The sequence below is a fragment of the Mobula birostris genome, chromosome 27, assembly GCF_030028105.1.
Source record: "Mobula birostris isolate sMobBir1 chromosome 27, sMobBir1.hap1, whole genome shotgun sequence".
Taxonomy (NCBI): Eukaryota; Metazoa; Chordata; class Chondrichthyes; order Myliobatiformes; family Myliobatidae; genus Mobula; species Mobula birostris.
The window spans coordinates 23,580,602-23,592,618 of record NC_092396.1 but is presented as its reverse complement, the minus strand read 5'-3'; the positions used below and the strand labels follow the sequence as shown (position 1 = coordinate 23,592,618).

The window sequence follows — 12,017 nt, the reverse complement described above, 5'->3', positions numbered from 1 at the left end:
CAATTGGGTTGTATACCTCATTAAACTTTCCAAGATATGGTTACAAATAAATTCTACAGTGTGGCGAAGGAGATGATATATGGGATACTAAGATAAAGATCTGGAAGTTATAAAAAGGACAGAAGGAATGCTTTACTCATGAAGAGTCATATTATGAGAAAAGGATATAAGTAGGATGGTGTAAACGGGTCCAAGAAATAATTTTATTTTAAGAAACACCCAATAGTGATTAAGTACAGCCAAAAAGAACAAATATATTGGCACAAATTACTTTTCCTGTTCATAGAAATTCCAAGCTCCAACTGAGAAATGAAGGTAAATTTCTTTTCTCTTATGTGGTGTTTAAATTATAATCTTGTCCAAAATGGCATCTTGATTTTACTCCCAGATTTTTATCCTACTCCAAAATTTTATTATGAACCATGTTGCATACCTTTAATGAGTCGATACCACTGTTTACAAACAAGAGCAGCTGTTTTGTGCTCTTGATATGGAGACAAAAAGGACAAGATGTATTCCAGCACCTCCTCAGGCAATTCTAACATTGAGCGGTTATGTCTCAGTTCCTCAACTTCTAATTCAACGTGAGCTTCTTCGTCCTGCTCCATGGGCCCATCCAGTACTTCTTCTGTGTCCATGGCAATAAAACTGTCATCCTCACTGTCCGATGAGCTGGCCATCTCATGCCACTCTGTATTATAAATGAGGAAAAAAATTTGAAGGTAGGTTGAAAATATAACAACTCTCAGCTGCAGTAAGTACCTTTAGACAAAGGGCAAAAGACTAAAGAACAGAATACACATCATTATCAATGATAGCAACATAATGTAATATTAGAACCACTGAGATCTCTGATGTCAAGATTCAACCAGCAGACTCACTTTTAGGGACCCTTCATCTCATGTTCTCGATATTCATCACTTATTTACTTATTATTGTTGTTTCTTCTTTTTGTATTTGCACAGTTTGGTGTCTTCTGCATTCTGGTTGAACGCCCTGGTTGGGTAGACTTTCAGTGACCCTGTTATGGTTATTTTTCTATAGATTTATTATGTATGCCCACAAGAAAATTAATCTCAGGGTTATATATGGTGACATATATGCATACTTTGGTAATACATTTACTTTCAAATTTACCTTTTTCTCTCTTACTTCTTCAGTCTTGGACTCTTATCAGCTACATCAAAATACATTTAGGAAAAGTCCTTACCTCCCTATATTACACAAGTCCATATTTATATGTAGAATATATCACTTCAAGGTTATGCACTTCATGTCTCAAGACTACTAAGCTTTCCACTTAGAAACTTGACAGGACTCAAAATTTCTCTTAAACCTTTATCAGCGCATGATAGCGTCCATAATCTAACATGTCCATCCTTGGAGTACCCAAGTGTCTTCAACCATTTGAGAAAAATCACAAGACCATGAAATTTTAAAGGTGGCCTTCATCTAGTTTTGGATACGATTATTATCTGCAACTTGAACAGTTTAATCTACTGTGTGTGTCACATAATACATCCAATATATAAAAAAACTATATAAAATAATACAGTAAAGTTGTCAGAAGCTTCTTGGGTGATGCTCTAAACTTCTCAAGTTCTTTCAGGCAAAGGTAGAAGCTGCACTGGTGAAGCCTTACAGAAAGAGGCACACCAGAAAAAAAAGTGACACACAGCATGATGTACCTGTGTCCCAGCATCATTACTCAATTCAAAATGCTCAGCCAACACAAGGCCCTTATACAGAAAAATGAAACCTATCACAACAGTGACGGATCCTTTTCACATTACAGCAATGCCAACATAGAATTCCTCATTGCAACAAGCTCTGCATTTTGTAATATCATGCAGAAAGCATAGCAATACTTCCCAAGCTTAACCAGTATTACCAGAAAATTTGCAAGATCAAAAGGTTATGTACAAGATCTCTCAATTCCTATGACCCACTGGATGAAAGAATTTTTGTTACCATGCCAAGGAGGAAATGGGGTCAACCATAACTATATATAAACCGTAAGTATTACTAAGCATTTTAAATAGAACCAAATCTCCCCACTGCTTTGCAGTTAAGTTTACACCACAATCTGAATTTCTAAAGCAAAGAACAATTAAATAGCAAAAAAGTAATTTTATTATGTCACTTTCACAATTCATTTTCTTGCAGGCATTCACAGTAAATACAAAGAAATCACAACTGAATCAATGAAAGACCACACCCAAGGTGCAAAAGACAACGAACTATGCAGATACAGAAAGAAAAAGGAGCACTACGATACCGTAGTTGTTAGCGTGACGCTACAGCTGGAGATGTCATAGTTCAATTACGACGTCATCTGTAAGGAGTCCGCACGCCCTCCAGTAGCTCCACTTTCCTCCCACAGTACAAAGACATACTGGTTGTTAGGGTAACTGGGTATTGTGAATTGTCCCGTGAACCGGGGGGCTGCTTGTCAGTGTGGCTCAAAGGGTTGGAAGGGCCTATTCCACACTGTATCTCAAATAAACAAACAGTTCAACAATGGAATGAGTGAAGTTATCCCCGCTGGTTCGAGAGCCTGGTGGTTGAGGGGTAATAACTGTTCCTGAACCTGGTGGCGTAGGTCCTGAGGCTCCTGTACCACCTTCTTGATGGCAGCAGCGAGAAGAGAGCAGAGTCGAGATGGTAGGGGTCCTTGATGATGGATGCTGCTTTCCTGCAACAGCACTTACATATACATTTGCTCGATGGTGTGCAGAGCTTTATCCATAATGAACTGGGCTGCATCTACTACTTTTTGTAAGATTTTCCGTTCAAGAGTATTGGTGTTACCAGGCTGTGATGCAACCACTCAATATAATCTCCACCTCACATCTCTAGAAGTTTATCGAAGTTTTAGATGACATGCCGAACCTTTACAAGTCTCTAAAAAAGTAGAGGCACTGCTGTGTTTTCTTCATAATTGCACTTACGTGCTAGGCCTAGAACAAGTCCTCTGAAATTATAACACTGAAGAATTTAAAATAGCTGATCCTCTCCACCTCTGATCCCGCAATGTGGACTGGCTCATGGACCTCTGGTGTCCTCCTCCTGTGGTCAATAATCAGTTCCTTGGTCTTGTTGACAATGAGTGAAAGGTGGTTGTTGTGGCACCACTATCAGATTTTCAGTCTCCCTCCTATATGCCAATTCGCCACCACCTATGATTCGGCCAACAACAGTAGGCTCCAACCTGATGGCACGTACAGCGATTTCTGCTTTCAGTATTTTTTTTTCTCCTCCCCCTTCTCTCTTCTTCAATTCCCCACTCTAGCCTCTTATCCCTTCTCTTCACCTGCCCATGATATCCCCATAGTGCCCCTCCTTCTTCCCTTTCTCCCATGGTCCACTCTCATCTCCTATCAGATTTCTTCTTCTCCAACCCTTTACCTTTCCCACCCACCTGGCTTCACCTATCATTTTCTAGTTTGTCATCATTCCCCCTCCCCCACCTTCTTATTCTGGCCTCTTCCCCCTTCCTTTCCAGTCCTGAAGGGTCTTGGCCCAATTCATTTCCATAGATGCTGCCTGACTTGCTGAGTCCTCCAGCATTTTGTGTGTGTTGTTTTTCACTTCCATGCACCAACCCGATATTCCTCAATTCCTTTAATATCTAAAAATATACTAACCTGTTGAGCATATCCAACCCTCCTAGAGAGGAAATTCTAAAAGATTCACCACATTAAAGCTGAAGAACCATTCTTTCTGAATGGCCAGCTCCTCACAATGAAACAGTAACCACTGCTTCTAGACACCTCCACTAAAAGAAACTTCAAAATTCTGCTTCTAACCCTTCAAGCCCCTTAAGAACTCTGTATGTTTCAATGAGATCACTACTGATTCTTCTAACCTCAGGAATCTATATCTAATCTGCTTAATTTCACCTCGTATAACACCACCACTATCTCACAAAGCAATGGTGCACTCTCTCTATCACAGGTATATCCTTCATTTGGTAGGAAAACCAGATGATACGCAATACTTCAGATGACACCTGACCAAGGCTCAGTATAGTTGGGGCAAGAGTTGTTTTGCACTCAAATAATCTTCCAACGAAAGTCAACATATCACTTGCTTACTGAACCCACATTTAACTTTCAACAGTTCATGTTCAGAGAGACCCAGCTCCTTTTGAATACCAACACCTTTCCAGCTCTCAAAGACACAAGGAAAAGAGCACAAGTTGTATTTTGTGTTAATTTATAAAAGTCATTCTTCAACTTCTTTTTTCCTTCGTTTTAATTACATAAAGCAGTGACTGCAGGCCTATATATATATCTTTTCAGTGGCCATATTATCAAATGGATGACTGAAATGACTTGTAGATTCAAGGATTCAAAGTACATTTATTATCAAAAAATGTATGCAGTATACAACGCTAAGATTCGTCTTCCCACAGATGCCCATGAAACAAAAGAAACCATGGAATCAGCTTAAAGAAAAACATCAAAGCCCCAATGTGCAAAAAAGGAACAAATCGCGCAAACGGCAAAAAAAAGTCATTGGATATATTTAAGTCAGAGGTTATAGGAAGGAGAGTGGGGTTAAGGAGGAAAATAAATCAGTTATGATCAAATGGGAAAACAGACTTGATGGGCTATGGTCTGAACTTTAAAGGGTTGATAGGTTAACTGCTGACTGTAAAGTGCTTCGATTGTGGAAGATGAGTGGTGGGGAAGTCCGGTAGTTGCGTGTAGGGAAAGGGAGCTCATGGGAATGGGAGGAGACTAGAATGGGTTGGGAAATGATTAGTGTAACAATGAGTTATGGTTGACACTGACTCGCTGAGCTGAAGGGCCTGTTTCTATGCTGTATTGCTCAGGCTCTATAACTGTCTGCTAGCATCCTTACAATCAACCCAGCCTATTACACAGATGACATTCATAACCAGAAACCAAAGGAATCACTTCTTCAAAGGATTTTCTGATTGCAACTTGCAGCTATTCCAATACAACAAATTAAGAGAGTTTTGATTGACTTTGTTCCTCTGAAGTTTTACTTACTGGGGTTATTTGGAAGAAGGTTTAGATCCCTTTAAATTAGCACACAACAGTTTAAAAAAAACTTATTGCAACCCTTCTGAGCATATAGGTTTGTGTTTGATCAGCACATCGTGGGTCGAAGGGCCTGTACTGTGCTGTAGTGCTCTATCTTCTAGTGTTCTAAAATGAACAACTAGATAGAAATAACATCAAGTCACAGATAAAGTGGGTGAAACATTCCTTCAAGCTTTTTCCACCATTCAATAGACTTTAACCAATCAGTTCCTTAGATTATTTACCTACTCATTCATCAAAAGGCTAACTTAACAATAGTCTAAACCTTCAGAATATCTTTTTTTGATGGGATGGTAAGGTGGGAGGGGAAGAGGAATACTACACCAAACTTCCAGTATCCTTTGTGGGAATAGAACCTCCTGACTTCATCCTTAAATGTTCAAGCTCTAATATCAAAATTGTTCCTTCTTGTTCTGCATTCCTCTACCAGAAGAAACAATTTGACTGAATCTGCTCCATTTTAATGTTTTAAATATGGGAGTGATAAGATTGCTGAACGGATCCGGACTCAGATCTGGGCCATACCCTCCAAATATCCAGACCTCGGTTTTTTTGCACTACCTTACTTTCCCTTTTCTGTTTATGATTTATAATTTATATTTTTAATATTTACTATCGATTTGTACTCCAGGGAGCATGAAGCACAGAATCGAATATCACTGTGATGATTGTACGTTCTAGTATCAATTGTTTGGCAACAATAAAGTATAGTTAGGTTACCTCTCAACATTCTAAGCTCAAGAGAACAGCAAGTTTATATGAAATATTTCCATTTAATTCCTGGCATATTTCTGGCAAATCTGTAATGTATTCTTTTCAAAGCCAATTAGAGCTTTCTAAGGTCCAACCAAGGTCTTCTAGAACCGCAAAATTAGATCCTCATTTCCAAATTCCAATCTCTTTAAAATGAAGGGTAACATTCCAATACCCTTTTGGTTATTTCACACCTGAAGTTTCTGGAGATTGAACAGTGTGATGTAACAGAATATACTATGAAATGTCAAATACTTTGATGTATAATGCAGTGTTATTCCTCTCCACTCCTTGTGGGGCATCGGGTGACAACTTGCCGTTTCTTTAACATTTTTCGGTCTTTTTTTTAAACGAGGCCAAGTTGCTAGCGTGATGCTCAACGCAGCACAGGTGGAAAGCATGCAAGGCGCAGGCTGGATTCAAACCCGGGTGCTGATGCCACTACACCACCAGCCAGTCACAATGCACAGTACAAGCTACTTATTTCATGACTTAAACTAAGCAACATCCGGAGTCAGAGGGAGACCTAGAGCAGTCAAAATATTAACTTGGTTTTACAAACCTCCAAAGTGCACAATGGAAAATGGCTGAATGTTGTTCATGATTTAGAATAAGGAACATAGGACAGGAAAAAGCCCGTGCCAAATATGATGCCAATTCAAACTAATCCCATCTGCCTGCCGATGTCTATATCCCTAGGGGTGCAGGACATAAAAAAGGTTGGGAATCCATGTATTAAATGTTCCTATTTTATCTGCTGCCACCACTTCACCTGATCTTTCAAGCACCTACCACTTTCAGAAAGATAAGGTTTCCCTCCTAAATCTACTTTAAACCTTCTCCTCTTTTAAACAAACAATTCACACACCCATTATTATACACTACCATTGTAAAAGCACTGCCAAGTACAGCCGCTTCAATAATTACACCTTACAAGGTACAGACTCAGTTCCAACAACAATCCATCGATAGCAATAGCTGACACCCAAATGATACTGTTCTGGCTGATTCAAATTAATCCTTGCTCCTCGTTTCAAGTCGTCCACGCATTTTTTTAATAACAAAATACAGAGCTGTTTTGTGGAACAACTGAATAGCTATACTTTTGCTCAATTTACAATTCCTTTGCAATTTTTTTACAGGATCCAGCTATTTAATATAAACCACTTGTACAGGACTGATTCCGCTTCTTTGCTAAAAGTTCATGCAATTTAACCATTCACTAAGATTGTTTCAGGTTAAATTGGGAGGAAAATCCTCGTCATCTTTAAAAGTGAAAAGTTCAAAGCAAATTTACCAAAATACATCTACTACCTTGAGATGTTTTGCAGATATTTACAGGAAAAGGAACAGATTTTTATGAAAGTCTTTATTATTCAGAAACAGGATCAAAATAAAGACCCAACATCTCATCACCACCACTTGACAATTTCTCACTGATAATCTCACTACATATCAGACTTACTTTACATACTATACATACATCTTTACCACATTATGGGTACAAGTTGTTCATTGTTATTCATTATTAATGCTTTGAGATTCAGAAATATGCCATCAAGTTGAATTTACACCCAAAACACTCCCACTTATTCATTCTCTAGGGTGCAGGTGCCATTTCATTCTTCTCCCTTAACAATATGGGATAGATAAGGACATTGGTATTAATAAATCAACTTTATAGGATTCAATGAACTATGTCATCTTTTCTTAACCCATATCGTAGGATATACTGATATTGCCTTCTTTAATGCCATAGCCGGTGGTTCTACATTCAGCTCTACGTCTCGATAATAGGGATAAAGTGGATCTCAATAAAGGTGAACTTTGAAGGGTTTGCATCTGACCCTGGACCCAGGCCGTACATGGCTGCCACTGGCATGTGGCCAACTCCACTAACTGGGCTCGGAGGCTTTCCAGTACAAAGGGCCAGATACCGGCCCAGAGCAGCCACAACCCGCAGCGAGCAACCTGCTGAACATCCCTGTTCAGAGCTGGCTGCACAGACGTTGCTTCATCCTTGCCGGACGCACAGCCCGAAGTGGGCGCTACGCACTGCCCGCAGCCCCGGGGAAGGAGAGGGGCTGCTGGCACTCATTCCCTGGCTGAGATTTACCCAAGCCCTGGGGCTCCGGCCTCCCACCACCTCCCTCTCCTCCTCCTCCTCCTCCTCCACCACCACCAACCCCCCCCCCCACAAACAACACTCACCGGCCGAGCTCGCTCCCCCTCCCCCTGGCGCCGGCTGTTGCGCGCGCTAAGGGTCGCTGCTTCCGATAGCTGCCGTGCCCCTTCGGCGCTTCCGTGTTTCCGCCGCTGGCCTCCCGGCGACTCCCGCTCTCACTCTCCGAGATCCGCCATCTTCCGCCAGAAGCAGCAGCGCCGCGGCGGCGCGCACGCAGCGGAGGACGTCACAGCCGCGCGCCCACGTACCCCACCTGGCGGCCGCGCCACGCAGAGCTTGGACCCAGCCTTGCCAACTCGCTGCGAGAGCCGCTCCTCTCCAGTGACCTGGTGTCACATCCCATTAACTCCAGTCACTTCGTCTTCATTATTACGTTGTCATCACTCGAGTCACTTTTACTCAAGCTGTGATCCTTCATATACTTCGTTCATTAAGTGCTGACGCCCGTCACCATGTTGAAGGGTCTTTAAGCAATTCGATCACTGCTGTTAAAAAAAATTATGGAAATCTGAAACAAAAACTAAAAATGCTGGAACCCGCAGAGAGAAAGAAATTTAACAGTTCAGTGTGAACAGAGAAACATTGGCAATAAAAGACAAAGGGTCAATGATGCAAATACGTCTGACGTTAAATGACATAATATCTAGGTGCAAGAAAAATCGGTTTGTAACTGGGGGTGGGGCAGAAAAATATCTTAAATTAGCTGAGATGTGTGAATTGAACGCTGGAAATCTGAGATAACTGTGTTGGAACTGCTGACTAAATGAAATCAGTTAATTGATTGTGGAGTCCAAAAGTCTGATGTTGGAAGAAGAAATCGAGCCTTATGCCAGACTCAGTTTGGTTTGATGCGGGTGACTAAGGATGGAGATTTCAGGGGGAAAGGGGAAGGGAATGAAAGTTGGATTGCTAGGTATTTCCAATCTAAAAACACGTTTATCTCTCACATAGTCGTAACTTGGGCCAGCCACCATTTGGCAGGGAGAAAACAGAACAAGTGTGGTCACTGCTCCGGTCCTCAAGTTCGTTTCGTTGTTGAAGACTATAATAATAAATTTGCACATTGATGATAGAAGATGACAAATAGGGAGATCATAATCAGATTTAATACCAGAATCAAGTTTAATATCGGCATATGCCTTGAATTTTATTTTGTGGCGGAATTACAGAGTAATACTATTTTTTAAAAACTATAAGACACAATCATTGCTCTCTCTCTCTCTCTCTCTCTCTATATATATATATAGATAGATAGATAGATAGATAGAGATAGATAGATATATAATTAAATTAAATAAGTAGTGCAAAAATAGTGGGAGAAATTGTGAGGTAGTGTTCATTGTCCATTCAGAAATCTGATGAAGGAGAAACAGTTCCGAAAACGCTGAATGGTACCAATGAGAAAAGGGCATGTTTTGGGTATTGGGGTGCTTAATGATGGATTCTGCCTTTTAGAGGCATCGCCTTTTCAATGCTGGCGAGGTGATAGAGCTGGCTAAGTTTACAACCCTCCGCAGCACTTCCCGATCCTGTGCAGTAGCCCCCTCACACCAGACAGTGATGCAACCAGCTAGAACCTCTCCACAGAACATCTGTAGAAATTTGCTAGTCTTTGGTGACATACCAAATCTCCTCAAAGCTCTAATGAAATATAACCGTTGAAGGGCAGCACTTTGGATCAAATCCATTCATTTACAGTCTATGAAGGTCTCGATCCGAAACATCAACTGTCCACTTCCCTCCATAGATGCTACTTGACTCATGGAGTTCCTCCAGGATTTTGCGTATTGCTCCAGGTTCTGGTGTCTGCAATCTTTAGCGTCTTACATTTATCTAAGTTAATATACTTCAATTTGTTTCCGCACGATCGTTTCCAAATTAGGTGTGGAAAATGAACCACCGTATATTTTCTTTTCTATGGGGTGGGGGCTCTTCCTGGATGATGTCTCAACAGCAATAACCTACATCAGAAAGAAAATGAGATCCAGCCTTTTGGCTTGTTCAGGTGAATGCAAGGGATCTAAATGAATGATTGTGAAAAAGAATTGCTGGAATGCAGATTCCAGGGTATCCTGTGGTGTTTCATGCAAATTCATATGGTGAGATGGTGTGTCAAGACCTGTGACTAAGATAATCTCATTTTGACCTCCACACTTCTTAACATGGGCCAACGGACACTGAAAATAAGCAAACACGAGGAAATCTGCAGATGCTGTTATTTCAAGCAACACACATAAAAATTGCTAGTGAACGCAGCAGGCCAGGCAGCATCTCTAGGAAGAGGTACAGTCGACGTTTCAGGCCGAGACCCTTCGTCAGGACTAACTGAAGGAAGAGCTAGTAAGAGATTTGACAGTTGGAGGGGGAGGGGAGATCCAAAATGATAGGAGAAGACAGCAGGGGTAGGGATGGAGCCAAGAGCTGGACAGGTGATTGGCAAAAGGGATATGAGAGGATCATGGGACAGGAGGCCTAGGGAAAAAGAAAAGGGAGGGGGAAGCCCAGAGGATGGGCAAGGGGTATAGTCAGAGGAACAGAGGGAGAAAAGGAGAGGGAAAAAGAAGTATATATATATAATAATTCCACGTTCCATTCCCATTCTGATATGTCTATCCACGGCCTCCTCTATTGTCAAGATGAAGCCACACTCAGGTTGGAGGAACACCTTATATTCCGTCTGGGTAGCCTCCAACCTAATGGCATGAACATTGACTTCTCCAATTTCCGTTAATGCCCCACCTCCCCTTCTTACCCCATCCGTTATTCATTTATTTATAATTACTTTTTCTCCCTCTGTCCCTCTGACTATACCCCTTGCCCATCCTCTGGGTTTTCCCCCCTCCCCCTTTTCCTTCTCCCTGGGCCTCCTGTCCCATGATCCTCTCATATCTCTTTTGCCAATCACCTGTCCAGCTCTTGGCTCCATCCCTCCCCCTCCTGTCTTTTCCTATCATTTTGGATCTCCCCCTCCCACTCCCACTTTCAAATCTCTTACTAGCTCTTCCTTCAGTTGGTCCTGACGAAGGGTCTTGGCCTGAACCATCGACTGTACCTCTTCCTAGAGATGTTGCCTGGCCTGCTGCGTTCACCAGCAACTTTGATGTGTTACTGAAAATGAGCAGCTGCTTTCTTGAAGGTGACTACCCAAAATTTTGCCTAAATTGTGATCAACAAACTGAGCGGAAACTGGTAATTGAACCTTAAACACAAATACTCTGCAGATGCTGGAGTCAAATCAACACGCACAACCCGCTGGAGGAACTCAGCAGGTCAGGCAGCATCCGTGGAAACGAACAGTCAATGTTTCGGGCCGTGACCCTTCGTCAGGACTGAAACGTCTCGGCCCGAAACTTTGATTGTTCGTTTCTACGGATGGTGCCCAACCTGCTAAGTTCCTCCAGCGTGTTGTGAGTGGTGATTGAACCTGGAGCCTATTTTACTGATCCTAGCTCCAAAAAACATCCCTATCCTCAGTAATAGCAAGGCTTATCATATAAATGGCAGAGGGGAGGCTGAAACAGTGGCAACTACGTGATCTACATCGGCTTCAATCTGAGATCACTATCATCATAGACCGCAGCCAATCCAATTCCATCCAAATGATTTCAAGCAATGGCTGAGTACCAGATGCAGCAAAAGGTATGATATGAAACAACACGGGACCTCTGGAATAAAGATCTGTGCTCTTGAACCAGCTGGTACCTAGCCAAGCTGTTCCAGTAGTTACATCACTGGCATCCAACTAATAATGTGAAAGATTGTTTGGGCCTTGTTCACGAATAGTACAATTTCTCGGCAAGACCAAGACAATGTTTTTACATTGGCTTTTAAGTGAAGTAATATCTGCACCATAAATGTGTCAGACATTGGCCACCTTAATTAAGACATTCAATGACATGATTATTAGCAATTATCAGTATCCTGGGTATCACCCATGACCAGAAACTCAACCAGACAAGCCACAGAAATACTGTGGTCATATCAGCAGGCAAGAAGCTGGGTAT

General features: G+C 41.6%; 1 protein-coding gene across 2 annotated transcripts in view; it reads right to left on the bottom strand.

The window, feature by feature from the left end:
- The window catches only part of fbxo42 (F-box protein 42), a 55,029-nt gene extending 46,825 nt beyond the window's left edge, over positions 1 to 8,204 (bottom strand). For both annotated transcript variants that reach the window (XM_072245388.1, XM_072245389.1), the window contains exons 1-2: positions 8,040 to 8,204; positions 434 to 691 (exon numbers count right to left, since the gene is read on the bottom strand). In XM_072245388.1, coding sequence (XP_072101489.1) covers positions 434 to 680 — 247 coding nt within the window. In that variant the 5' untranslated portion in view covers positions 681 to 691; positions 8,040 to 8,204. The remainder of the gene's footprint in view (positions 1 to 433; positions 692 to 8,039) is intronic.
- Positions 8,205 to 12,017: the final 3,813 nt, after the last annotated feature.